We start from the raw sequence: 27,744 nt of genomic DNA, 5'->3' as shown, positions 1-27,744 counted from the left end.
AAACTATTTATTTCTTCTCGTTTTGGTCAAATTAGTGATGGTTTGTCTCCTGATCAACGATATAATTACCTTCTTGTTGTTGATTTAAGAGAGTTTCTTAGTCCCTATAACATCGTTTGGTGGTATTTTTAGTTCAATTACTGATAGAGAACTGCTACTGATATTCCAAAAAAATCTCATTTCCCACTCCTCATAAGTATATTTTTCTTTTTAAATAAAGAAGTTTGAGGTGCAAAATGAGAATTTTGGAATGCTGATAACAATTCTCTTACTGTTATACTAGTCTTCGTATTTCAAGACTTCGTCTAGCATACATGATCGAACATGAATGGGATAAGACACTATTTTTAAGGTTCGGGAAGGAAGAAAAAAATAAACATTGTGATTAACTTAACGGTAGGAGAAGGATTACTCAAGAAAAAAAAAGTATCCATTCCAATCCTCTCAAAAAATGGGAGAATTAGAAGAAAGAAGTTTTCTACGCATTCAATCCTTTTTAATCTTATAGAAACGAAGAATCGTTCTCATTTACCTTCATTGTGCCTTGAAAAACTAAAGTTATTCCTTCCTATGCGATCCTTTATACCAAACGAGCTCCACAATAGTTTACGAGCAGTAGAGAATAATTGTTCCATGAACCATGCTTCCAAGGTAGTCAAAAGTTGGTTTGAGCTCCTTAAAATTTGATTAGTAAAGAGCACATGTGTTAATCAAATTCTTTAATTATATAGTACAAGCATGTATGCATTACTGAAACACGGAACTGGATCCTCTCTGGATCCAAAATGATCTGAGCCAACTGAGCAATGCATCCGGACCATTTAAATTTGATCCAACGGTTACAATTATTATAACTTAGAGGGGCCCTCTGTTTGTAGCCGTTGGATCAAATTTCAATGGTCCGGATGCATTGCTTAGTTGGCTCAGATTCCTTGGATCTGAAGAGGATCCAGTTCCCTAAAATGGAACCCACCATTTATATAGGGACATGTGGTGTACCAATTCATGTGACGAGAACACTGAAAAATCTCTCTCCTGAAACACGAGATCACATAGATCTTCGAAAGGCTAAACAAATACATTACCCATGTGGGCTTCAACCAAAATACCAAAATATAATGCATGGTAGTTAGTGAAACATAGCACTAAGCATCATAAATTATAATTAATCATAATTAATTATTCAGTCTACCATATGTATATAGTAATGTTTTTTTTTTTGTCGAGCGTTAAATTTTCATTGAATCAAGGACGAATATCAATGTTTTCTCAGCAATAATATTACGCAGAATTTTCGAAAAAAAGTAAACCTTATTTGTGATTGCCCCATTCTATTTACCAACGAAGCCATCGAGTGAGCTGCCTTGTTGCAAGCTCGAGGCACATAAGAAAACTCAACGGACTCCGCTTCTGTCGCTAGCTTTTGAATGTCATAAATAATGCCATCAATCATGATATCTGAATAGTTTCTCTCTTAAGCATAGTAATCTGAATAGTTTTCTCTCTTAAGCATGGTAATCAAATTACTTGAATCGGGTTTTATGATCACCTTTTTATAATTTCTGTCGTTAGGGAGGGCAACGAGGTTAGGGAGTAGGAGATAGGGTTAGGGTTGGGTAAAAGAACGAAGGAATCCAATGAAAGGAAAGAAAGGTGGTGAACTGAACACGTACACATGGCTCTTCCAAGGAATCCTAAGACCATCTCAAGATTCTAATCCTAGGAGGTGGATTGTCTGCCATTCTATTTCAATACTCTTTTCATTTATTCCTATTTTGTGTGGTCATGGTTAAGTTATGTCAATATTTTATATTCTTATTACTTTATATTTTATTATTTTTATAAAAAAAAATAATATAAAATGTTGACGTAGCTTAATCGTGATCATACAAATAGGAAGGGATGAGAAGAGTATGGAAATGGGAGAAATGGGAGGGTAGACAATCAACCTCCCTAATCCTAATGTTTTGAATAGTAACTTTTTTTAGCACATACGATATTATCTAGATTACAAGATGAAGGAAGCGGAATAAGCTTCAAAATGAGTTACCTTTAATAATAGAGTTTGAATTCGCCTGAATTAAATTTAAGATATCTTACTTTCAAGTGAAGATGAATAACATAAAACCATAGTACTAAGTAGTTACAATAGTAACGTTAAACCAACTTTTCTCAGATTTCCAAAGAGTGATGTTATCCACACATCCATTTTACATCTCACATCCTTCTCAAATTTCGATCATCGGATCAAGTGAATTGAAGAAAATCTATGATGAAAATTAACAAAGGTATATGCGAGATAAAATGAGATTTGTGAATAACATTACCTTTGCAAATTACATAATTACTAAATTTTTTTTTTCCCTGCAATTTTTTAATTAATTTTATCGAATTTCGTTCCGTTTGGCCCGTTGGCCCTCACAAGCTTGACTTGTTTTCACGCGGTTTCAGCCGGCTCTTGCCCACCCCAATGTCCCCAGCAGAGAAGAGAGACCCAACCCGCTTTGCTGCCTGCCCGAACTGCCCGACAATTTTGGCGGGAACTTGCCCTTTGAAAACTACCAATTTTTTTATTCATTTATTTTCGCGCCAAAAGTTTTGATGCCCCGCTAAAAGTGAGAGCCGTGTGACGGCTAAATGCTTTTTCCTATGTTTCTCGAAGATGTCACGGCACCGCTGATTTTGTGTTGGGTCCCACTGATTCCAATTCCTGACCGTTGAAAGATTTAGCCGAAAAATGGGCCCCCCGTGATGCATTGGTCCAAAGGGCCTCATTTAGCTGAAAATGGCCCAAGATTATGTCCAGCCATGGTCCACAATGAAGTTGACTAAAAGATCCATCCCATATTTGGGCCAAGGGCAGGCCCAATTGGTAAGCAAGCCTAGGGCCAAATATTTCGGCGGGCCTCACAAGTATGTCCATGCGTAAGCAAGTTAGCGGTTTATGTGATTGGATTAACGGAGGTAAGACACGAATAATGAGTACAATAAGTACAGTGGATTAGTATGCCTGACTTTCCGAAAAATTAACAAGACCTTCTTATCAATATGGAAAACATGCACTAAAAAAATATCAACTACTACTCTACCAAGTGGTCAAATTCAATCTAAATTAGTTGACTTGCTTGCTTACAAAATAAATGTACCATATTTACAACAAAAAAAAAATTATGAAACAAAAAGCCTCACATCCATAACGTGTGAAAAATTACTCTTCTTTTAACTGCATTCTTTTAACCAAATCAAATTGAATTTAATTGGAAATGAAGAAATCAAACTCGAGACCTCAAACGGAAAGGGCGAAGTGCTTAGCCCATTGAGCTGCCACAAATCCGTTGATTTACAATTTTTTTTTTTGTTACTAAACCCTCCATTTACTCATTAATGACAAAATTCTGGTTGGTTGGCTTTATAAAAGTATCCGCAACAGTTTAAGCGGTATGTCCCCACAACACACACCTACCGCGACAATTTGCGTGCTGGTTGTCACTGCAAGGACCCCAGATGAAATCAAGGTATTCAAAACCCTAAATCCCCAATTGTCCAACTTCCCCAAATCCTGATCTCCTGCGATCCAATTCATACAGGAAAGAGGTAACTACACGACTCTGGGTCTTGCATCCTTTTGTTTCAGATAAACTTAAATTTATAAGCATGAATATGTGTATGTATCTTTGACTGATTTCTGTTTCCCTTTGATATGAATTCAACAAATTTTGAAGCTTATAATAGCCGAAATAGGATTCGTTTTGGCATATGATTGCTGTTGTATATATTTTATCTGATTTGCTTTAAATTTTGAATATTTGTTGGTAGATCATGAAGCGGAAACAAGCATTCCCGGGAAGGGAAAGGGGAAGGGGAAGGCCACGAAAAAATCCGGCTCCGGAGGTGGTCAGTGAAAGAGTGGTCAGTGAGAGAGTGGTCAGTGAAAGATTGGTCAATGAGAGAGTGGTCAATGAGAATGAGAAAGCATTCTTGAATTTTGTTAGTCAGAATGTTGAAGAAGAAAGAAATGATTTTGGGTGGAATCAATCCGATGACGAAGACTGTGATGATGAGGAATGTAACCCTGAATTGGAGAATGATTCGGTTAGTGATCCTTCTTCGATGGAGAGTGATTGGTCAGATGGTGATCAAAATGTAAGCACCGTGGTGCAGAACTTGCTTAGCAGGTATGGTGAAGGGGATCGCCAGACGGGAAACTCATCCAACCAGAATGATAGTGCGCAAAATATGCCATTGACTGTCTTGGGTTCTTGGAGTAGATTCCAGAATGAGCAAGTATCGCCATTGCAGGATCCTCCCTGTAACAAGAAAGAATTGAGTGCTGCCCTGGCGGTATGATGGATATTTTGTAACAGGTTTCCATAACGTTTTGGTTTACAATTTCGGGCTCTGCTTGTATAGTCTTTTCTATATTCTTATGCTTGATGTGATTGAACTTACTAGTTGCTGCTGTTCTCGAACGATTTTACATTTTAGGTCATTAAGAAGGTTATGAAAATGGATGCAGCTGTACCTTTCAACACTCCCGTGGATCCAGTTGCTATGAGATTACCTGTGAGTGTGACTTTCTATATGCATAGTCTTTATCTTTTTCTTAAGTAATAACATGACTCGGTGATCGTTTTGATGTACACGATCTGGTGTCTGTATTCTTTTTGTGTAAAAAAAGGTCGTACCCAGTGCACAAGGCTCCCGCTTTACGCAGGGTCTGGGAGAGGTAAATGTCGGCCAGCCTTACCCCCATTTATGGAGAGGCTGCTCCCAAGTCTCGAACCCGAGACCTACCGCTCATGGGCGAAGGCACTTGCCATCGCACCAAGTGCGACCTCTTCTCTGTATTCTTTTTGTGTAAAAAAAGTAAAATAATCCCTTATCTCTAATGGGGTATTAAGAGCTTCTAAGAGGGGATTGCTGCTTTTAGCATCAAGTATGTCAAGATACCATGTCAAACATGTAAAAAACTTGCCCTTGGGGTAACAAACTTGACTACCAATAAGCTTTTAAATTTAGTGGAAAATTGACCTGAGTCTTTTGTTTTGTCTGCACCAAACTATGACTTAGCTATCTAGGTAGTAGGTATACAAAATGAGTTCTTGGTAAGTACTCAATGCTGAATGCCGTTATGCATGTCATATGTGTTCTGAAATGTGCTTTTGCTTTCGATCATGATTATTTCTCTGCCTTACTGTTTTATCTTCTCTTTTGTTTCTTTTTGTCCTTTCTGGAACCAGGATTACTTTGATGTCGTAGATACTCCAATGGATTTTGGAACGATATGCAGCCATCTTCAAAATGGTACCAAGTATATGAACACGGAGGATGTATTCAAGGATGTCCAATACATTTGGAAGAACTGTTGCAACTATTACAATGAGGGTAACTTTGTTTTGAACCTTAAGAAACGCGTGGAGGAGAAATTCATGAAATATTGGACAGCTGCTGGTTTGTGCAGTAAAGAACCCGGGGCAAGTAACCGTAAGGGTTTCACATTACTTTTATGAATGTATAACATTAGCAGTGTGGGCTACTATCATTTTTGTTAAATTTTTGATTAGATTCTTTTTAGTTTTACTAAGCTCTAATGTGGGGAAAAGGAAGACGCGAGGACCTACCCGTAACCTTAGACTAGCTCAACTTCCTATTGGGGAAAGATTTGAAGTCAGCTGGAAGAACCGGAGACCCGTAGGTGAAACCACCACTTTCTTCAAATCAGAGTGTACAGCCCTGGTTAGGCAAACCCGGGAGATACCCCTACAGGTTAAGTCATGGAAGGAAATCCCATCTGATATTAAACAGAAGGCATTTGAACATATGTTGGTTAGTACAACAAAAATCATAGAATTGGTTCACACTATAACAATTGATTTTCCCTTGAATCCCATTTTGCCATGTTTATTGTGTAATATATCTTCATGTATGTTTTTCAGAAGCGTTTCAAAGTCGAAGATCACATGAAATGGGTTTTGGATCAGATTCATAGATCCTACAACAGTTATCGGCATCACCTGAAGACGACGTGGTTTGAAACATGTGAGACAACTGAGGATGCACGTGAAAAAGTACCACCAAATGTTACAGAGGAGGATTGGCAGTATCTTGTAAACTTGTGGACCTCACCTGAATGGCAGGTACTACCAAATGTTACATATCAGGATATCAAAGAATACAAGGGGAAAAAAAAATTCAAGAATTACGTTATTCCCTATTTTCCTTTCAGTTCTCTACTCTGTTTGTAGTTAGATTGTTATACATTAATGGTCCTTTCCCTGAATGCAGAAAATCAGTAAGCAATACAAGGAGAATCGTTCCAAGAATACCATAATTCACACGTGTGGGTCCAAGAGTTTCTCTCAAGTCCTCGAGGAAGAGGTATGACCTGTTTCACTTACTGCATCTTGTGTTTAGTAATATTTTACTGGCATTCTCATCTCTCTTCTTGTTTTTTGTTTGCAATCGTAGAAAAAGAAGACTGGAAATGAGCCTGGCCGTACACTTTTCTGGGAACGCACCCATGTTCGGCATGATGGACAGGCTCCAAATCCAGCTACACAGGAGGCATTGGTATATATTGAACCTGGAATTAAACTAAAGCTGCAAGCATACCTAATTATTAGTTATTTTAATACGTGTGTTGAGTTCCATTTTGTGAACGCAGTCAAAGCTCAAGAAATTGTATGCTCAAGTGGCTGCGGAGAACTCACAGATGACAGAAGACGAGATTTTTGTAAAGGTTTTTGGACCTGAGCGTCCCTCGAGATTACGTGGTTACGGTGGTGTAACCCCAAAAGAGTTATGGGGAACACCGTCATCGTCATCGTCATATACTGTTAGTGAACTCAAAAGGCAACTTGAAGAAACAAAGCAGCGACAAGAGGAGTATGAACAAAAGAGTGCTGCTGAGATACAGGGCTTGAAAGAGCAATTTGGTCGTCTTGAGGGTTTGCTATCAGATCAAATGAATAGGTTTGAAGGTTTACTAGTACAGTTGACGAGTCATATGCAGCCCCCTTCCCCGATTGAGAGGCCTACTGGACATCTACTCACCCAAAATGGTATGCATCTTTGAACACTGACTTTCTATTTTCTAACGAGATACTTATCATATATGTTTTCGCGGAATTATGGATATATTGAAGCACAATTCATTTGCATTGAGAATTTTATTTTTTCTTGTTTGATAAAAGACTGATAGGGAAGAATAGGAGTCGGGCACCATAAACGTATCAACTGTTTCATAATTCTTAATTGAGAAACAGTCCAAAGAAGGATGCGTTTATGTCTGTTTTTTTGTTCAATGACCTAAAATAGCTTTAAAACTCCGGTTATATGCCATTTAGGGACCTGAAATTCGACATCTCAAAGAGGCAAACTTTGCAACGGTCTCTTAACGTATACATTGGTTGTAACAGGGTCTTTTTTTTTCATATTTTGTTTCCATTTAGCTATTGTTTACACTGCATAAACTCGAGTTTATATCTGAGATTTTGCTCGTGGCGGAAGGCCCTGTGGTCCAGTTCGTGCATGATATAGTTTGGCACTCAATTCATACGGTGTTGGAGGTTGTAACCATGATTGTTTTCGTTCTCTATTCTCAGGCCATCCACGGAGTTTCCGATCCAGAAGATGAAATCTCATCACTTATCAGCTATGCCTGTGTCTTGTTGGGTCAAATAAGGCTGTTGGCGGAAAATCAACCTAGACACCGCGGCAATGGCGAAAGGGTTGGCGAGCGGTCGCCGACGGCCACCATGGAGAGCGATGAACCAATGACTTTTTGAATAGACTTAGACTTCACTAAAATCTTGATTGATTGAGTTCTCTGATCAATATCGAACAGAGAACAACCATGTTTGCTTCCCAACTAGGTCGTGTATTTCAAGAGAAAAACTTGTGTGGGAACATCCGGACCTGCTCTCCTTCTTGCATAACTTAGATCATTTGTTGTTAACTATTTTATTTATTCTATCTTTCAATTTATGGCAAGTGTCTTCGCCCATGAGCGGTAGGTTTCGGGTTCGAGACTTGGGAGCAGCCTCTCCATAAATGGGGGTAAGGCTAGCCGACATTCACCTCTCCCAGACCCTGCGTAAAGCGGGAGCCTTGTGCACTGGTACGACCTTTTTTATCTTTCGACAAAAAAAAAAAAAAACTATTTTATTTATTATTTTGTTTTTGGTCTAATTATTCGTGCTTTGAGCTACTTCTCACGAGTGTTTAAAATATTCACCGAATTGATAATTTTGTCAAAATATTCAAAAAATCAATGATCGATATAGAAAGGACGGTGAAATGTAAACTTCAACCTATACCAGTGAGATACAGGAAAATTAATGAGTATTAATGATATTTACTATTTATAACAGAAATTATACCATAATCTATTGCAGATTTTTTAGCTTTTGAATGTCGAATTTTTCTCTAATTTTGACCAAATCTGAATGAGTTGATATATTCACTCTAACAAATTTTTATAATTTCTGTTGAAGATAACCAAGATAAAAAAAATTATCGATATTTTTATAAATTTGTATAATCAATATTTTCACTTGTATCGATATTTTTATTGCTGGCCAACTAATTATTCTTTCAAATTAAAAATTAGTTTGGTGCCTAATAAGCTGCGCAAAGAAAGTGGTAGTCTGATTTTACACTACAAGGTGAACTGAAGGCCTTGTTTTAACTTGCACAACCTGCGACAGGGACGTGCTTAAAGCTACATTAATTTGCATAACCTCAAGAATCAAAGATGATCATGAAAATCGCTTCCCCGTCTCGCTTAACAACGGTTTTAGTAACGCAATTAAGCCTTAAGCTCTCGCAAAACGGCAATCAAAGTTGTTGAATTTTCGAATCCAACCAACAAACCAACCAAGAGAGTGACTTTATATCCAGAAATCCAACCAAATGGGAATGACTTTGCATCTTTAAATGCATCCATATAGAATCAACCAACCAAACCAAGCAACAAACAACCGGAAACTAAGGGAGACGGAAACACCTAAGAACCCGAAAACAGAGTTTTACTTTTAGTAGGTGAGAGCTCAAAGCTATATGAAATTATTACAGCGGTGAGAGATTCTTCAGTGTAATCGGAGATATACCGCTTCTCTCTATCTCACTGATCACGCGTCTCACACCCAAGATTCTGCATCTGTCTTATATCGAGCAACAATGCAACACTGACTAGTAGTGGCTGCAAGATCAGGGTTTAAGAACGGAAACAGATGCTCAGTTATGCATTTTGAAACGTTCTAAGAACTCCCGACGAACTATTTACAAGCACTAGCATGAGACTACCAGAGCCAGATCAAAATTCAGCTCGAAAAGATAAACTTTGCAGCATGTTTCATCCGCGCTTCACTAATCATTCGAGGCCAAACAGCAGCACATGTATTCTTAAGATAAAATTGTATACAATCGGAGCAACATAGTACTTTTCTTAACTGCAGAAACCGGATAATTAGATGTAACTGATGCAATAATCTTATGATTTATAAATAAGCAACATTCATATGCATACAAGTATCATATTCAGAGAGGAGCATGAGCTGCTCTTCTGGAGTTCATCTCCAGACAACAAACATACATACAATTTAAAACAGAACAAGTATGGTGAATCGATAAATACCTGTTTCGTGCCTTCGAAACATGTTAATAACATAAGTATACATTTGTAGCTTTGCCGAATCAAGCATCAGCCGCAACGAACTTACATGAGGCCCAAGTCTTTGCGGCATCCGTTACCTTGCTTTGCTCCACCTGCACCTGTCTCAGCTGAGGGCAGCTGAGCACCAAAAACTGAATCGCCTCGGCTTGAATCCCACTGCAGTGCATGATATCAACACTCTCCAAACGCTTACAGCTCTTAAAAATCGAAACCATGGCGTCATAAGTAAGCCCTCCGCACCCTCTCAGCCTCAAATCAACCAAATCATTACATGAAACTAACATAGATGCGAACTCTTTATCCACCAACATTTCGTTATAAGACAAATCCAACTTCCTCAATTGCCTCAAATTCTGTCCTAATGTGGCCAACAACCCCGGTTCTCTTTCAACCACATCACAATTCACCAGTGCCAATTCTTCGAGGCCAGAACTCGTAGCGATAGCAAGAGCCTTGATGCCTTCACCACTCACAAGACAGCAACTTTGAAGCTTAATACTTGAAATGCTTCTGAAATTCTTCGCCACAGCCAACAGATGATCGTTATTAAGGTCGAGAGGCAATCGAAAATCGAGTTTTCGCAGGTTACAACGCCTTCGGCTGAAGAATCTAAGCAGACCATCTCTGCTGCCACCATCATAAACCAAAAGGGAAGTCAGAGAATCACAATTCTCCGCCACTTTCAGTAGAACGCCGTCGATTATCGCCCTACAAGTCCGGAGCTCCAGCTCCTGAACACCCTGCAAACACATGGCAAATGACGAAAATGACCCTCCATCCCCAATCCCTTCACAGCTCTTCAACTGCAGTTTCTTCAGCTTTCTGCAGCTCCTCCATAGCCACCCAAAACCCCAATCGCCGGCTCCGATTCCGGATAAACAGAGACTCTCCAAACCCAACTCTGCAGCAGAATCCTCCTCCGCAGAAAACCCATGTTCCCAATTGGGGTCAACGCCGTCCCCGGAGCAAACCAAGATTGACAGTTCCTTCAAAGACGGAAACTTGATGACCCACATGAGGAACAGAGGCCCGGACCTGGACAGATTGATGCAGAGAGAGGTTAGGTGGGTACATGATGAGGAGAGAGAAGTGAGTGAGGAGAGAGAGACAGGGCCGGCCAAGAACCTGAGGCTGCGAAGCTTGGGGCAGAAGGAGGAGACTAGGAGGAGGAGGTGATCGGAAAAAGCGGTGTTTTTTGCGGCGGTGGTGGGGTCGGAGGGTAGGAGGAGAGAGAGGGAAGAGAGGAAAGGGTAGTGAGATAGGAGGGAGGAGAGAGAAGGCAGGGTGGAATGATGAGGGGTGAGGCGGAGAGAGAGGGAGGTGGTGGAGGTGCGGTAGAGGTGGAGCCACCGCTTGGAGACCAGAGAGACGGTGGAGGAGGTTGATGGTGGCAGCCTTTGGAATACCTCTTGAACTAGTTCATCACATAGCGCCTTGTCCATCTCCCTCTCAATTTTTCGTAACCTTCATCATCTAGATATGTTCTTCTATAAAACCTTCGAGTCACCACGTACCAAAATTGAAATGAGTATCTTCCGAGGAGAGCAACTTATGAGTACATCGTGGTAACATTTTGCGTTCATAAAATCACAAATTAATACATATATTATTGACACGTGACGTCAGAATAGCAGATGCGAGCGTAAAGACTTTTTGGCAGCATCAACTATATGGTGATTTGCTTTGCTGGTGCTTTGTTTTCCTTTGGTTTTGCTTACTAGATTCTGTGGGGAGTGCGCTTTAATTGCAGCTCCAAGTTTTCAAGTGCGTTCCCAAACCAACATTCTCAAGAGGTTACGTGACTCACACGCGCGACAAGGCGTGTAAAGTGAGGGGCAGTGGGACCCATAAATGTAACTAATTATACATTCTAACATCATCCAACGGCAGCCGTAAGTTTGTGATTATCGTGTACGGTGTACCCCGTCCCAAGCAAATTCAACAGAAATGATGCTCTTCAGATCTCTTCTATCAAACTCACTCAATTCATCAATTCAGATTTTTAAAATTTGATTAAATGACTAAAATTAATATAATTTTCTTAAAGATATTCTGTTTTTAGCTGTTGAATTAAATTTCAAGAAACCGAATTAGTGAATTTAGTGAATTTAATGGAAATGATCCAAAGAGGATCCCTTCCAAATTCAACCACTGAAAAGGAAAGCCTACAACACGAGTATGATAAAGGTCTCGGAGATTCTCCCAGAAACTGAGAAGTCTTATTTCTTTTAGAGAATCTTTTAATTATTTCCGAACAATTAGAAGAAGAAAAAAATTCTTTAATTAAGAAGAATCTAATTCAGATGTAAGATACTTATCTAGAAGATCTCGCATTATAACTATCGTCAGGTCGTGCCGTAAATGTTAGATCTTTGAGTTGAGAAGATCTGTCGACCTAACGCAGAGAAATATCTATCTATTTAGCTTTTCAAGGTCACTAATTTTTTACATCAATAATCATCCAATTAGATTGATAGTGCATTTTTAACATGTAAGTATTTATACTAATTTCAAGCCACTTGATATTACGGTCTAGTAGTATTCTTCTTTACTTGCAAGTGAGAGGTTTTAGATTTGATTCTCACCAAAAGCAAAGTTGAACCATATTATTATGGCTGATCCAGTGTGAGGCTTAGTTCACCCCTACTCCCTTAGTATAAATACTATCGTTTGTTAAAAACAAAAAAAAAAAAAAAAAATCATTAAGACCAATCTTGATCGTATGAAAATATCTCTGCTTAAGAAGAATTCATGCACAATTTGTTTACGTAAAACTTGTAGCTCAAGCGGTTAACAACGTATATTCATTTACCCCTAGAATGCAATAGTATTTCCGGTTGTACTATATTTTATTGACACCTTGTTATGAGACGGTATAGCAATCACAGCCGTAGAACTCTTGAACGTGTATTTATATATCTAAAGTGACTTTACCAACCAAAATTCCTTACCTGGCAAATGGCCTAACTTCCTTACCTGGCAAATGGCCTAAGCCAGCAGGCAATAGGTCCTCATCAGTCTCTTTTACTGCATTTAATTTCCATCCTACTTTTTCAACGGAGATATCTGTATCCCAAGTCAATCACGCATTGGTCTGGTCTATGAGAATTCATGTTGGATACCGAGTCAATCACACATGCACTGGTCTGGCCTATGAGAAAGTTAAAACACATTGTTTTGAGTGATTGATATGGAATACCGACACAATGACATCCCGTTGCAAGTAAGTTTTTCTCAGGTATTACATGGAAACTAGCCTCAATTTTATGCCCAATGATGCATTCTCTAAACCCATCCCAGTGATCCCACACTTGCACAACAGTCACTATTCAGATTAGACATATTATAGACACACAAAAGCAGTAATCTTCATTTTCTAATTCTCTGCAGGTCTAACCAGCTACAAATTCATGTGAATGTCGTTTATAACGTGTTAAGAACGATGAAACAAAATATGAATACACAACGCCCAGCATGGCAGGTGAACCATACCTATGTAAAGGTAAGTAGCACTGTTCCAAGCCCAGAGAGACTCCACCCAGGACCAGAAGTCACCAACATTAGTGCTGCCGGTACCTTCAAATGCAGCTTTCAACACTATAAAAGCAAGGGGCGGGAACCCAATAAACCCCAGAATGAGATTGCAAACCGCCCTTGAAAGTGTTCTTATGCTCCTTGCTTTAACATCGGGCTTCAACGGATGAGCCATCAAGCACATTGGTACCATCAGTAACCCCCCGATCTCTGCTGTAGCAAAGTTAATGACCGACATGAGACACAAACCAGTGAAGGCAGCTGAAAGAGTCACTGATTTCAAGATGGGCCATTCCTCTCTTTGAGATTGAGATTCATTGGCATGAGAGGACGGAGAAGCCAAAACCACGTACATGACCACAAGGCTGAGAACTGAAAGCGAAACCCAGATTGCAAAGCTGGTTGTTGGGGTGCAACTCGGTATTTGACAGATAAAATACGGGAGTAATGAAACAACAGAACCCCACAAGTGAACAATAAAAGCTTTCTTTGTTGCATATAGCCATTTCCATGATTCGAGAGTAATGATGGCCGAGGGAGCAGGTTTCCCTTTTTTCACACTAGAATCAGAGTTACTAGAATTAACATAGAGAGAAGCTGCTACCAAGGGGAGTGGGGCAACTAGTAGGGCAAAAGCAATCATGTAGACTCCCACTGACACAAATTTAGCCGGAGACGTTAACAGGTACAGAAAAAATGACTGGTGAAACTTCTCTAGAAGGTTGTTTACTGACCGAATGACTCCTTCAATTAATCTGCATAAATAAAAAAGAAACCCACAACAAAAATTTACACTCAAATACTGAACATTCATATTATTGCATGCCATTGATGCTTACGCAAGTACAAAGAAATCATGAGTATGACTGGAGGAAAAGATAATAGTAGAAAACAAAAAGAACGAACTGTAAAATTGAAGATTCCCTAAAAAGCTTTAAATGCTTACAGAAACCGGAAAAAAAAAAAAAAAATATTATATACGACATATCAAATGAAAATGAAAATTGCATATGATCAACTTATTAGCAATCAATATTTCTAGGAAGTAGATGCTATTCAGCACTAACCGGGCACTTCGTAGAAGTAAGTCATTTCGCCTGGCTATGTTCTCCAAAGAAGAAAATTGGGGGAAAATTTCCAACGTAATTGCATCAACTTGGTAATCACGGAAGGCACCGTGAGGACCAGTGGGGATACCCAAAGCCTGGCATCATGAAGAATTTGATATAAGTATAAATATCTTTGTTTTATATCCTTTTACATCAAATTTAAAACTATAAACAAAGATTCTTAGCTTCTTAATTTTAGAAGTATCAAGAAAGTAATCTGAGACAACAAAAAGAAAGTTGACCAACCTGGTTGTACAATGAACTTGCAAGTGTAGCACTGCCCTCGACATAATCAGCAGCTGGGATACCAAATTTCCAGTCGGGATTTAAGCTTCTAGCAAAATGTCCTAGTGATTCTAATATTTCACCCAAAGTCTTGAGCCACTTCAAGCCAAGTAAAGACCAAACTTTCTCCACCTTTACCCGCAAACCTTGCCTATGTACTGCTAAGTAATTCACAACATTGATGAGGTCAAGATTTGGCATCTGCCCATTGGATGCCTCAGCATAGATGCCTAGACTATCCTCAAAATGTTCACTTCGATCTGCTACCTTGATGACAAGAGCTGCAGCCATGGTTCCAGCACGTTTAAATCCATCGTAAATCGCCCTTTCTGTTGACAGGTTCTCATTCATTCCATAAAGATTATTGCTTTCAGGACACATTTCTGCATCTAGCGTGCCCAGTCCACTAAATACAGGCGTGTGATAGTCTCTTAGCCAAGCAGAAACTGCAGCATACTCTCCAAATTGGGAATCGGGAACGAGCCATATAACATCCTTGGCCAGCCAAGGAACTCTGTTGAGCAAGGAAAATACCGAGTATGCAATGCCCAAAGAAAAGGCTTCATTCAGGTTAACTTTAGCTGAATTGAAAGGTGTAACCAAGACAATAGCTTCCTTCCCATCACCACGCGGTGCTCTAATAATTCCAACAGTATTGACACCGTGCAATGCACAACTGACGTTCTGCTCAACTCTTCCAGAATCAGGGCTAGAAAAGAAGTGGAGCGGGTGAAACTGGTTTAACTGAGGATGGAACTTGTGAAAACTAACTTCAGCACCCAAGTTCGACATATGTTGGGCAATGATTCTTTGACTTCCTCTGAAACATACCGTAAAAGTTTGATAAATCTGACACGATCAACTAACCTATTTTCAAAGTCGAAAACTTAAGATGTGATGTGCCCAATCGAGCAACCTACCATTGTACTTAAATCAACCTCTAAATATTAGACAGTAGTTTCCACTTTCCAGTGCCGGAGCCCGAAGCAAAAAGTTTAAATTTTGGTTAAAACAGCAATGTCTACACTCTACAGACTACAATCAACATAAACAATAAAGTGCACCCAAAATTTAAACGAAGGACATACATTGCTGAACCGAGAGTCTTCGAATTCGAATGAGTCAAATCGTTTACCAATCTATTCGCCTCTGCAACCTCCTGATTCGAAAGCATAGACGCCACGGAGCCTGCGAATTAAGCATCACATCAGCGGCAACAGAACAATGTTAATAGCCGAATATTTTTCGACAAATAACCCAAACGGAAGTGAAAAATAGAGAGAAATTGGAGAACTGACCAGGCATGAGGGCATTCTCGGAAATATAAGTGTTCTTGGCGAGAACCGGAAGCAGCAAGAGCGCCACCACCCCGGCGGCGGAGAAAACGACACTGACAAAAGAGAAAAACGACCGCCAATTCATCGTTATCAGCATTAGCTGGTGACAGCCTTAATAATTTGGTATCGGGATGTAATAAATAGAAATAAATTAAATTAATTACCTGAACAAGAAGCTGTGGGAGATAAGGAAGATCCCCAGCCATACGATTGGTTTACGTTTAGGTTTAGCTCCGGTGGCGGTCTCGCTACCGCCCTCCGCCATTGTTCTCCGGAGTGGATTCGAAATCCGATGGCGGATGGGATCGGTTGTTTCTGTTAGGGGAAGTGTGAGCGTCTCAGTCGATCAGTCGGAGTCCATTTGTAGGGAACGAAGAGGAAGAGCTGAGCTGAAAGCTGCGAGTGAGTCAGAGACGACGAGATCCGAGTTGGCGGGTTGGACTTGAGGACTTGGGGGTGGTATCGGGCTTTTGGGCTTCTTTATTAGATAAAAGACGTAAAGGGATTTGGGCCGTGTTGCAGCAGGCCAGCCACAAGTCCGGATCCTCGCCGGATCCCTTTTGTGGTGATCCGGTGATCCGTAAATTGTGTCCGTTCATGGTATATCATGAGGTCATTTAGATATTTTTATTTAAAAATAAACATAAACACTACTTGACAAAAACTGACTGCAAGATATACGATGAACGAACACGATTCATGAATCCTCAATATCAGCACCAAAAGGATCCGGAGAGTATCCTGTTGGGCCAACCACCACTTCTTTTACCTACCAACATGCCAGCCACCAGTCCGGATCCTTGCCGGATCCCTTTTGTGGTGATCCGAAGATCCGTAAATCGTGTTCGTTCATCGTATATCATGAGATCAGAAATCATTTTAGATATTTTTATTTAAAAATAAACATAAACACTACTTTGATAAAAACTGACTACAAGATATACGATGAACGAACACGATTCACGGATCCTCAAGATCCTCACCAAAAGGATCCAGAGAGGATCCTGTTGGGCCAGCTAGCACTTCTTTTACCTACCAACACGCCGGTTTAGTTTGGCCTAGAGCATTTTTCATGCAAGCGATATTCCTTTTTTTTTTTCTTTTTTTAAAGAGGAGAGGATGAGTTTAGCCTCACAATGGGCTATCAATAATGTTGTTCAAACTCGCTTTTGGTGAAAATCGAACCTAAGACTTCTCACTTACAAATGAAGAGAAATACTACTACACCATAGTACTAAGTGGCATGCAAGCAATATTCTAAAACGCATATGTAGGATTTGACCTAGGAAGCAAAGTACGAAGAATATATGCTATAGTCTATGTAATTACGTCCAGTAGTTCGGGCTAGAGCCTTAATTCTCACACTGGCCTCTTCTCTTATCCCATTTCCTCCTTTTGCTTCAAACGTTTCAGAAAACAAAATCAACGGATTTTTCTAGTACGCACCGGAGTATAGCGTCAATTGCACTACTGCCTTTGACAACCATTGGTAAATCACGAAACTAATTTCACGTCTCATGAAACGAGCACACACGAATTGAATTACATGCTGACGCTGCGGTCACAAAATCATTCATTTACGGAGTTCTTTAACATTCATGCACAAAACTAAATCGATCTTCCACACGCAGCAAAAACAGTTATTCGTTAGAAAAGCAAAACATTCGGGTTGGGTAGGTATTGCTGAATAAGCTCATTTTTGCTGCTTCACATTTTCAGTTTTTTTTCACCCAAAACTATGAAAATAAGCTGTTTTTAAGTGTTTACCAAACATCTTTTTGAGCTCAGCTATTTTTTATACCTATTTTTTATAAAAGCATCTCAGATATGCAGAATGTATATAACGTACAAGTAAAAGTGGCCTCAACACCGGCTCAAGGTGGGACCGGGAAGAACACAGGCATATCCCATTTTAAATAACACGTACAAGTACAACTACATAAGATGCACCAAGATCAGCGAGATAAATGATCAAGCAAAAGAACCGCAACACCCATATAGCACCTAAACAATCCTTTCGAAACAAACATCAACTACGACAGTGGGTATACAGAAACACTACGTAGAAAGCTACTTAAGTCGACCGTGTAGCTAGCTAATTGCTTGATCTTCAGCAAGCACATGCTACTCAGAACTGCTGGCGACGAAGGTTAAAGACGATCATAGGCTAGCTACGTAGAAAGCTACTTAAGTCGACCATGTAGCTAGCTAACTGCTTGATCTTCAGCAAGCACATGCTACTCAGAACTGCTAGCGACGAAGGTTAAAGACAATCATAGGCTAGCTACTTAGAAAGCTACTTAAGTCGACCATGTAGCTAGCTAACTGCTTGATCTTCAGCAAGCACATGCTACTCAGAACTGCTAGCGACGAAGGTTAAAGACGATCATAGGCTAGCTACGTAAAAAGCTACTTAAGTGGACCATGTCTGGCTTGCGAATTGGCAACAATGCCAATATGTCCCATGTTCTATCTTTAATCAACCAATCATTTCATTTCACTTGTATAACTAATTATCCAAAAGCAAACACGGAATCAAATACACAACCAAACATTGGGAAACCAGAAAACCCAGCAAACTCAAAATCCAAATGCAAAGCGAGTCATTGACCTACCAAAGTTAGCTGAGCAGAGCAGGTTCAGCCTGCTAATTGCCCGTGTTCAAACATCGCCGAGATGTCCCAGAGTTCTTAAGCTATCAATCATTTCACTTTCATTGCATAACTAATTCCAACATGCAAACACATAATCACACACCCAAACAAACATTCCGAAAATCGAAACAAATTCAAATTGCAAGTAAAAATTGAGTCAACAAAACCCATTTCATTCTCTGTTTGCACAAAACAACAAAGGCAATCGAACAGTAAGCAATAAAATCTAATACCATATCTCAATAGTAAAGTAGCACATTATATAAGATAGCGAAAAAACTCCGAAAATACGACAAGAAATGACAAATCGGTTGAAAAAACCTAAGCGGTGAGCACGACGGCGCCACCGGCCTCCTTGATTTTCTTCTCGGCGGTCTTTGAGATCAGCTTGGCCTTCACCACCAACGGCTGAGACGGCAACACGCCCTTCCCCAACACCTTGAAGTAGCCGAACTGAGTGACGTCGAGCAACGGCGCCTCGCTTCCTCCCTTGGCGGCGGCGGCCTTGTCCTTCACGTCCTGGGGTACAAGCGACCACAGCTTGTCGAGGTTGACGATCGGGCAATGGAACTTGTTGCGCAGCCTGTGGAAGTACCTCATACCGACCTTGCCGAAATACCCTGGATGGTACTTGTCGAAGAGGATCCGGTGGTGGTGCATGCCTCCGGCGTTACCGCGACCGCCGGGATGCTTGCGGTGCTTGCCGATACGCCCGTGACCGGCGCTGACGTGGCCCCGCTTCTTGCGGTTCTTCTTGAACCTCGTCGTCATCGTTGTCCGCCTAGGGTTTTTGGGGAGCGGCTGCTAGTGAAATGGAGGAGCTTGGGAGCTAGGGTTTTATTGGAAGAATATATAGGGAAGACGAGAAAATGGATCGTCGAATGACACGAAACGATGCGTTTCGAGTTTGGGCCGTTTTTTTTTCCCGCCTCCTTCGCAGGTTTCCTGGAAAATTGGGCTTTTCTGTTGGAGCTTGGGATCAACGTAAAGTTGAAATTGGGCCTCACATGGAAATATCAACTTTGCCCTTTAAAAATATTTGAAAAACTAGAAAACTAAAAATTAACAAACATTTGATATTAGATAGCGAGTTTGGCATCAAAATATGATAGCTGACCCATTATGTGATGGTCCTTCACATTTTCATCATACGAAAAAAAATTAATATACTAGCCTAGTGAATATCGTCATTGGATTAAAAATGCCATCAAGTAAAGATCAAAATCGATTTGCGAAAAACGAAATCCTAAAAATGAAATCAAAACACGTATTAGGGATTCATAGGAAAGAGAGGGAGATGAACATGAAATTAAATTTGAAAGAGGGTATGGAGGTGACAGTTGGAGATGAGGGAGGTAGCTAAGCAGGTAGCTGGGTTAGTTTTTTCATCTATGTTTCTAAAACCCAAAAAATGTGAGTCTCTTCTTGATTTGAAGAAGCTTTCTTTTCTGTCGGTGTTATGAACTTTTGAAGGAGTTGGGTGGGTGGTTTTTTTTTTTTTGGAGTTCTGTTAATGATTTTAAATCTTCTCTCTTTTTAAAAAAGTTTAGTCCATGTGGCACCACATAGGTCTTACACGTCATCAAAGTAACAGAAAAATAAACGGAATGGGACGACATTGATTTGTGATACTAAATTTCAGAGACGACATTGATCAATTTTCAATTTAAAAGACTAAAGTGAGGAGTGAAATCTATTTCAAAAATTATTTGTGATAAAAACCCTATTTTATAATACTTGCACAGTAATTTACGTTAGAGTGTCATACTTATGTCCAAATTAACTAGTACTTTTGATATTAGCTTCTTTAGAAATATTGTACGCAATTGATCGGGGATTTATTTATTTCTTACATAGGAAAATAAAAATACATATATATTTAATTCATGAGACTTGAGAGGGTTTAAGATCCTCAGCAGCTAACATTTCCTTTCCTCTTACTTTATGGGTCGTCGCCTATTTTTTTTGTGTCGATGGGATTTAGATTGTCTGCCTTCCCAGTGTTCTTCTCGTGCTCTTATGTTGTTTATGTGATCACAGTTAAACTACGTCAATAGTTTATATTACTATTTATTTTATTTTATTATTTTTATATAAAAATAAGGCAACGAAATGGGAGAGCAAACAATCCAAGTCCGATTCTAGGTCTTCCTCTTCGCTCTCTGTACTTCCTCCTCTCAGAATTCGAAACCCTCATGGATTCGCATACCAACGACCCCAACCTCGACGGCGAAGCTCACGACATAAACGGGCCAGACCACCGACACGAGGCGGCGGAGGATGACGACTACAGCAGGTCCCAGCCTCACACTGGCGACGGCGCCAGTTCCGGGTAATCTCTCTTCTCTTTTACTTTCACGCCCGCCGTTTGGTTCCCGAGAAAATTTAGAGAAAATCCAGAAAAAATCGAAATCTCAGCATAGCTATCTTTCTCTAATTCCGTAGGAAAATCTTTATAGGGGGTTTGGCAAGAAGGACTACTACAGGTAGGAATTTGAATTCTCGTTTCTGCTTAGTTGATTAATTACTGTGATTTTGTAGTTTTTAGGGTTTCTGATTGGGAACCTGTTCTGGTAATGCAGCGGAATTTATTAAGCATTTTGGTGCGTACGGTGAGATTATAGATTCGGTGATAATGAAGGACCGGAAGATGGGGCAACCCCGTGGTTTCGGGTTTGTGACGTATGCAGACCCCTCTGTGGTTGATAAAGTCATTGAGGATGTTCATGTTATCAATGACAGACAAGTAGGTATTTTTGAGCTGTATACTTCTTTTGTTTGTAAAAAAGGAGCTTGCTTATGAATATTTTTTAATAATTTGTAGGTCGAAATCAAGCGAACAATACCCCGGGGAGCAATGGTTTCTAAGGATTTCAAGACTAAGAAGATTTTTGTGGGTGGAATTCCAACAACCGTAAATGAAGGTGCTCTTTCTTGTTGGTTCTTTTTTCTTTTTCAGTTTCTAGTTCTTCTTTGAGTATGGTTAATGAGGTACTTACACGTTCTTTGTAAATCGGCAGAGGAGTTTAGCGACTTCTTTTCACAGTACGGAGAGGTCAAGGAACACCAGATTATGCGGGACCACTCCACCGGGCGCTCACGTGGATTTGGATTTGTTACCTTCGACACAGAGCAAGCAGTGGATGAACTCTTGGACAAAGGGAACAAGCTTGAGTTTGCTGGAGCTCAGGTGAGTTGTCTACTGAAAAAACATTTGTCCATGCCCTTATATGCTTTATGATTATGCCACATGGAGCGAATTCCTAAATAGTTATCATATGCATTATCTGTTACATTGGTTGTAGTTTAGGATTATGGTGTGCCGAATTTTGCATTGATGTTCTGCAATCCTCATTAATAATCATATTCTAGTACTAGTGACATACATGAATGGCCAACTCAGTATCCTGTTTTTCAAGATTTTGTGTTTATTAGATGTGTCGTCTCATGTTATCAATTGAGTGTTTGCTCCCTCTTTTGAATTTTCTGCTTTCGCTGATCAATGTCGAAGAATGGTTTTGTAATGGGTTGCACTAAATTGTTACACTAAATTGTTGCTTGGTTTAGTAGTACCTGTAGATTCACTTATTCACTTTTGAAGTGACGAATAAGGAGAACATGATACAATACGCTTGACCAAACAAAACTGTGATAGAATTCACTTATGTACAAGAAAATAGTTTACATGTACTCAGACGGTTTGGCCATGTAATGTACTAAATGCATCTATGATCATTCAAGAAGCTTGATAATTTAGATTCATCTGTTAATTCTTGTAGGTGGAGATAAAAAAGGCAGAACCAAAGAAGCCAAACCAACCTGCACCACCATCAAAACGTTATAATGATTCTAGACCTGCATATGGTGGTGGGTATGGAGAAAGCTATGGTGGATTTGGAGGTGGCAGTTATGGTGGTGCTGGTGGCTATAGGTCAGCTGATGCCTATGGTGGTAGAGGCAGTGCTTATGGAGGATATGGTGGCAGTGAATTTGGCGGATATGGAGTATATGGTGGCGGTGGTGGCGGCGGTATAGGGGCTTATAGGGGAGAATCTTCCATAGGATATTCAAGCCGTTATGGAGGAGCCTATAGCAGGGGTTATGATATGGGAGGTGGTTATGGTGGAGCTGGTGAGAGTTATGGGGGATATGGAGGTGCTGGCGGGGCAGCTGGTGGTGGTGGTGGCTATGGGAGTGGCTATGATGCAGGTTTTGGAGGTGGATACGGAGGTGGCTACGGAGGTGGTAGTGGAGCTTCCTTTTACGGTAGTAGAGGAGGGGGATATGGCGGTGCAGGTAGTGGCCGTTATCATCCATATGGGAGGTAGGTTTGTTGTATTTTAGGATGAAAAAAGAAGTCTGCAGCTAAATGAACCTACCTCTGTAGCTATTGGCTTCAAGTCTACAGGCGTATGTTTCCGGTTTCTCACTTGGTCTCATTTCTCTCTCTTTCTATATTTTGCCCCGGCGGCAATGGAGGCCGGTAACCTTGTGTCAACGACGTTCCGTATAATCTTCTGTTGAATTCTTTTTATTTCATTGAAGCCCTTTATTTGTACCAGGACTATGAGATTAAAGGGACCTGGCAATTGACATTAACAGGCTGCACATTTGTGCAGATGTTTGCATTCTCGCACTGAATTTTATTTCGTACGATGGCATAGAGACTGCCATTAGTTCTTTTTTCGCCTTTTTTTTTTTTTTTTGTGGAATCCGCTATTGGGTTAACCATTTTTGTTATTACTTTCTGAGTACGCGGGATTTTTAGGATCCAACCCATTGGAGATGTTCTTACAAAATTTTCCATGATTTGCTAGTTTTTGTTCAGAAGGCATTTCACTATCTTCCAAATGAAGCCAAATATGAAGCCATATGACCCTTGAAATAAGAGTTTAGGTTTCTTTTGGTACAAATGAATGTCTTAATTGTTTCAGGTTAGTCTAATTTTTTGCAAGGATGATATATGAGTGATGGTTCGGATCGTTAAAATACGTTACGGAATGTGCCACAAAAAAAATGTAAGTCAAAATTTGTGTAAAAAAGTAGAGTAACGGATCAGCTCCCTATAAAAAGAAGTTACTAAAATGAGAGGCACAAATGTTTCCCTTTGCTAGACAGATTGGGGGCTTGTGGCAAAAGAGCTTCAAATCCCAGTAATAATTTTGGGGATCAATTCTGAATCCGTGAATGTCTGTTGGGTGGGGATTATGCATGTGCTGCTGCTGCTGCATTTGCTCTTGCTTGTTATATAATTGTATTATGAGCTCTTTAAGCTCGATTACTGCAATGATTAAGCACGAATGATGTCGATTAGGATGTCACAGATGTACAAGTTGACTGTATAAGGAAGTTTTTCGAGTGTGAATTTGGTAGAAGCTGCGTGATCGATGCATTGAAACTCGAAAGAGTTGGTCACTAAAATCCATTTTGCTCTAGGGGGCCATATGCACTTGTTCTGATAGATTGGTGTTGGCGATGACTTTGGGAAGTGTCACAAAGAGGAAACCCCGTATAGTTTTTGGAGGAGGTTGAACCCCAATGCGTCCCACTTTTCCTTTTCTTTTCTCTTTTGTCTAGTAAGCATCACTGCGCCGTCGAGAAATGCAAAACCATACTGAGGATGTGAGACGTCCTTGCTTAAATGTGTATCGATAGCTTGTCATGTAGGCATCAGACAGCTTCTTCTGGTGTGAAAACATTTCTAAAGTAGTGTTTCGCTTGGGTAAAAACATAGCATAGACCGTGTACTCAGTCGACTTGGATCTTTCAGAAACCGTAAGAAACTAACAGATTACTTGGACAAAACAATGTCGAAATGAAGATAAGCAATGTAATTCACATTCGCGGCTAACTTAATTAAGCTTGAAGTTAAGAGGATAAGTTTTTTCGATGGTTTAGAAGAAACAAGTTTCAGTGTTTACTGCACACACCTAAAGAACACAATGACCGAGCGATGGTGAATGAGATCACAAGGTGATCAAAGTCTTTGAGTTGTGCCATTTTCGTTTCTCAAGTGTCTAAACGCCGTTTTATGTTATTCTCAGATGTCCAGCCATGGAAGATGATTCCTGTACGGGATCACAGTTGATCCTTTTTATTTGGATATGCAAATGATCACCATCTATGAGATTTGAACTTCTCACACTGTTTCAGTCTCCATCACATTTGTGCAGGGAGAGGGCACCCCTTCGCACGAGTTCAGGAAACTGCACCGGAACCTTCCCTAAAACTATACTTGCATCCAAACTGATCGTTTCTCTCTGGTATGCTGTCAGTATTACTCTGTTGTGTTGGTTTCGTTTGTACGAATAACTATGATTAGTGTGATTACGTCTGTCTTGCTGTCTATATTACTCTGTTTGCTCATTCATGGGGGAGCGGCAGGCCCTACGGATATGTGTGATACGTCGAATTTGCTACCCAAGATGCTATTTTCTTCTCTTTTGATTTTCCTTGTGTGTATTTTTTAGGCGTAACTCGTCGGTACCGGCTCCGGAAGGGGAAGTATGAACCAAGCGAGAAGAGGCTTGACGTTTTGTCAACGGCGAGATACGTCTTAAATTTGTACCTAGGAAACTTGTTAGAACAATCTTGACATCTTGTTTAATGTTAGTTTCCTTGTCACATTCCTTGCTAGTTTGCCCATGCTCAGAAAAGGAAATGAATGTCTAGTTTAATGCTTCTCGTTTGTAATTGTATGGAGATTTTTTTTTTTTTGGTGAGACATCTACATGATGATGTTACTAATTCACGTGTACTACAAAATTACAGTATAAGCAACGGTCATGTTGAAATTTTTTATAGTTACATATGTTATAATATGAATAGATCCATAAAACCACATGACACTGTAAGTGCTTGGCTGAATAATGATAGTGTAAGTGCCTAGCTGAAAAAAGTTACTTGTTCGTATATGGAGCATGTGTGGTCAATGAATTTTACATGAGTCAATATGTTGTGATGCCACAAAGAGGCCCGTTTGGTGTGATGGATGAGATTAGACAACAGAGATATGATTAGATTCGTAGGGGCTTATAAGACAAGACTTGTAACCTATTTATAAGGATAAGTTAGATAACATACTCTATTCTGGACTTATAATCCAGTTCAATCTTGTCTATCTCACATTTGACACAATAAATAACATGCTGAACTCAAGTTTATTTTAATTGATCACAACTTATTCCATTCAGCACACCAAACAGGGCCTTAAGGTTTTGAGTCTGGAACTAGTCTTGACATCCTCCGTGTTACTATTATGTCACTTTATTTCAGGTATATTGAAAGATTGCTCACTGTCAACCCTAGTTAAATGGAGAAAATGGAAAATGATTTGCCAAAGGTATGTCCATGGGAGGCAGATTCTCTGCCCTCCCATTTTCAGTGCCCTTCTGTTTTATGTGGTCATAGTTAAGCCATGTTAACATTTTATATTATTTTTTATTAAGATAATAAGATAAAAAGAAATAATAATATAAAATATTGACATGATTTAATCGTGACCACATAAACAGAGGGCACATGAAGCGGGAGAGTAGAGAATTTGCCTCTATGTCCATGTTATGTGATTGGTAATGGTGGTCCCCACTAGTTAAGATACAATCTAAATTCCCTTCTAATAATTACACGTGTCAAGAACCAAGTGTTTTGCACCACATAGAGTTTACGGTGCAAAGCATCCATCAATGTCCATAAGCAATATAGAACCGTCCGATGTTTGATGGGAATTAAAATTTAAGGAAATGGGTCTTTTCTGGGACCCACATTGTTAGGAAAGCATGTTACGTGTATATGGTCACCATCACGAGAATGACTTTTTTTATTTATTAACATCGATATTATCTAGAGAACTTTAACGAAAAACTTCCGGTATTGTTCACTTTAACAAAAAACCACATTTTTACACTAAAAAGTCAATCCTGGTACTATTCATTTTACCATTTATTTTGTCCTTATCATTAAAACTCAAAATTTTCAAGCCATTTTCATTAATTTTCCTTATTATCTATGCTAACATAGAGGGTTGAGCTTTAACTCACAATAATGACATATAAAACTTGTGTTTATCGCAATTAGGGCGTTCCGATAAACTAATACACAATGTTAAATGTAAGTTTGTTTTTTCACGTAACATTGCGTGGTAGAATTGATTTTTACAATTTAGATATTCATTTTATATAAGTTGATATCAGACTCTTTTTGCACTTACAATCTACAATACAAAATACCACCATCGTGATTGTAGAGATATTTTTCAGTCTGTCGGAAAACGGGTAATGTACACCAATAACATAAATAGTTGAATATTTGAAAAAATAAAAATAAAAAATTAACTGCTTGTACAATGACACCTTATATAACAGACTGTTTTCGACACGTTGAAAAATATCTGTGATAGTAGCCCCACGTACCCAAAGCTCCGTAACATTTGATACGGGCGCCCTGTCCTTCCAGATTAAACATATCTTTTAGTTTCACCGCGGGCCTACCGTAGATTCATGCGACGGACATGACAGCCGTCCACGTGCTTTGTCGCTGGTGTTCACGTGCGCGCATGTGAGGCCCCCCTGCTGGTTCCCGCGAAAGGAGTTATCGAGATTTGTGCGGTTGCTTAATCCCCATGTGATTACGACTAATTATAATTTAATTTAATTATCTTGGACCTAAATAATGTTTAAAAAAATGAAAATTAAGTCCTATATCTGCTCCCTGAATTTTGGTGTTGTGGTCAATCAAAACATTGTCTAGTTACATTCTAGATGTTGGATATTTTCCACTCTTTGGATTAGATTCCATTAAAAAATTATTATTAGCATTGTATTATTGGAATTTAGGGAGAAAATAAAATAATATTTGAGGGGAAAGAATGCTTGAAAATTTGACAATGTTGAGGACCTCTGCTCTTACTTATGGGATAAAACAGATAACATAATCAGCTGCGAATTCAAGATTAGGATCATTGAGGGTTTTAATGTTAATTTTTTAGATAGAAACATGTCAATAGATAATGACATACACTGAAACAGTCTGATGAGTGATATCGACGCATCATCTCAAGATATGCTGGCATGCATTACATCAAATGGGCACAAGAAGGATCGGTACCAATCATTTCTCGAAAGACATTCACATGTGTATTTTATGAACTT

At 39.6% G+C, this 27,744-nt stretch overlaps 5 protein-coding genes across 9 annotated transcripts; 2 read left to right on the top strand and 3 right to left on the bottom strand.

Moving 5' to 3' along the window:
- Positions 1–3,429: 3,429 nt before the first annotated feature.
- On the top strand, positions 3,430–7,992 carry LOC126583491 (uncharacterized). Its single transcript, XM_050247856.1, has 10 exons — positions 3,430–3,594; positions 3,817–4,341; positions 4,486–4,563; positions 5,241–5,484; positions 5,576–5,826; positions 5,937–6,137; positions 6,286–6,378; positions 6,469–6,570; positions 6,665–7,061; positions 7,605–7,992. The coding sequence occupies exons 2-10, from the start codon at positions 3,820–3,822 to the stop codon at positions 7,634–7,636; spliced, it is 1,920 nt and encodes a 639-aa protein (XP_050103813.1). The 5' UTR covers positions 3,430–3,594; positions 3,817–3,819; the 3' UTR covers positions 7,637–7,992.
- Positions 7,993–9,480: 1,488 nt separating this feature from the next.
- On the bottom strand, positions 9,481–11,351 carry LOC126583492 (F-box/LRR-repeat protein 4-like). The gene has a single exon (XM_050247857.1). The coding sequence runs from the start codon at positions 11,116–11,118 to the stop codon at positions 9,697–9,699; it is 1,422 nt and encodes a 473-aa protein (XP_050103814.1). The 5' UTR covers positions 11,119–11,351; the 3' UTR covers positions 9,481–9,696.
- Positions 11,352–12,390: 1,039 nt separating this feature from the next.
- LOC126583490 (uncharacterized) lies at positions 12,391–16,380 on the bottom strand. Of its 4 annotated transcripts, none has more exons than XM_050247852.1 (7): positions 16,106–16,380; positions 15,903–15,994; positions 15,693–15,792; positions 14,566–15,424; positions 14,278–14,414; positions 13,169–13,965; positions 12,391–12,827 (listed from the first exon to the last, which is right to left on the bottom strand). In XM_050247852.1, exons 1-7 carry the CDS (start codon positions 16,204–16,206, stop codon positions 12,730–12,732), a joined length of 2,184 nt encoding a protein of 727 aa, XP_050103809.1. In that variant the 5' UTR covers positions 16,207–16,380; the 3' UTR covers positions 12,391–12,729. The 4 variants fall into 4 exon arrangements, with proteins under 4 accessions (XP_050103809.1, XP_050103811.1, XP_050103812.1 ...); XM_050247854.1 differs by having other exon boundaries at positions 12,391–12,822; XM_050247853.1 differs by lacking the exon at positions 12,391–12,827 and having other exon boundaries at positions 13,020–13,965; positions 16,106–16,379.
- Positions 16,381–18,747: 2,367 nt separating this feature from the next.
- On the bottom strand, positions 18,748–19,432 carry LOC126583493 (60S ribosomal protein L27a-3-like). The gene has a single exon (XM_050247858.1). It carries the CDS (start codon positions 19,364–19,366, stop codon positions 18,917–18,919), a length of 450 nt encoding a protein of 149 aa, XP_050103815.1. The 5' UTR covers positions 19,367–19,432; the 3' UTR covers positions 18,748–18,916.
- A 1,042-nt stretch (positions 19,433–20,474) lies between these two features.
- On the top strand, positions 20,475–23,223 carry LOC126583489 (glycine-rich RNA-binding protein 3, mitochondrial-like). Of its 2 annotated transcripts, XM_050247849.1 has the most exons (7): positions 20,475–20,564; positions 20,730–20,927; positions 21,041–21,081; positions 21,178–21,341; positions 21,420–21,519; positions 21,616–21,785; positions 22,375–23,223. In XM_050247849.1, the coding sequence occupies exons 2-7, from the start codon at positions 20,791–20,793 to the stop codon at positions 22,921–22,923; spliced, it is 1,161 nt and encodes a 386-aa protein (XP_050103806.1). In that variant the 5' UTR covers positions 20,475–20,564; positions 20,730–20,790; the 3' UTR covers positions 22,924–23,223. The 2 variants fall into 2 exon arrangements, with proteins under 2 accessions (XP_050103806.1, XP_050103807.1); XM_050247850.1 differs by lacking the exons at positions 20,475–20,564; positions 21,041–21,081 and having other exon boundaries at positions 20,739–20,927.
- The last annotated feature ends 4,521 nt before the right edge of the window (positions 23,224–27,744 follow it).

This window comes from Malus sylvestris, chromosome 9 (assembly GCF_916048215.2).
Source record: "Malus sylvestris chromosome 9, drMalSylv7.2, whole genome shotgun sequence".
NCBI classification, from domain to species: Eukaryota; Viridiplantae; Streptophyta; class Magnoliopsida; order Rosales; family Rosaceae; genus Malus; species Malus sylvestris.
The sequence above is the reverse complement of the archived record's forward strand: the minus strand, read 5'-3'. Positions and strand labels throughout refer to the sequence as shown.

Excerpts from the sequence above, each read along its gene's own strand:
- LOC126583491 (XM_050247856.1), top strand. The coding sequence starts at position 3,820 with ATGAAGCGGAAACAAGCATTCCCGGGAAGGGAAAGGGGAAGGGGAAGG. Across the intron at positions 4,564-5,240 it reads CAGTTGCTATGAGATTACCT|GATTACTTTGATGTCGTAGA; the intron begins GTGAGTGTGACT and ends TTCTGGAACCAG. Across the intron at positions 6,138-6,285 it reads GGACCTCACCTGAATGGCAG|AAAATCAGTAAGCAATACAA; the intron begins GTACTACCAAAT and ends CCCTGAATGCAG.
- LOC126583492 (XM_050247857.1), bottom strand. The coding sequence starts at position 11,118 with ATGGACAAGGCGCTATGTGATGAACTAGTTCAAGAGGTATTCCAAAGG.
- LOC126583490 (XM_050247852.1), bottom strand. The coding sequence starts at position 16,206 with ATGGCGGAGGGCGGTAGCGAGACCGCCACCGGAGCTAAACCTAAACGT. Across the intron at positions 14,415-14,565 it reads CAAGTTCATTGTACAACCAG|GCTTTGGGTATCCCCACTGG; the intron begins GTTGGTCAACTT and ends TCATGATGCCAG. Across the intron at positions 13,966-14,277 it reads TTACTTCTACGAAGTGCCCG|ATTAATTGAAGGAGTCATTC; the intron begins GTTAGTGCTGAA and ends TTATTTATGCAG.
- LOC126583493 (XM_050247858.1), bottom strand. The coding sequence starts at position 19,366 with ATGACGACGAGGTTCAAGAAGAACCGCAAGAAGCGGGGCCACGTCAGC.
- LOC126583489 (XM_050247849.1), top strand. The coding sequence starts at position 20,791 with ATGGATTCGCATACCAACGACCCCAACCTCGACGGCGAAGCTCACGAC. Across the intron at positions 20,928-21,040 it reads GGCGACGGCGCCAGTTCCGG|GAAAATCTTTATAGGGGGTT; the intron begins GTAATCTCTCTT and ends CTAATTCCGTAG. Across the intron at positions 21,786-22,374 it reads TTGAGTTTGCTGGAGCTCAG|GTGGAGATAAAAAAGGCAGA; the intron begins GTGAGTTGTCTA and ends TAATTCTTGTAG.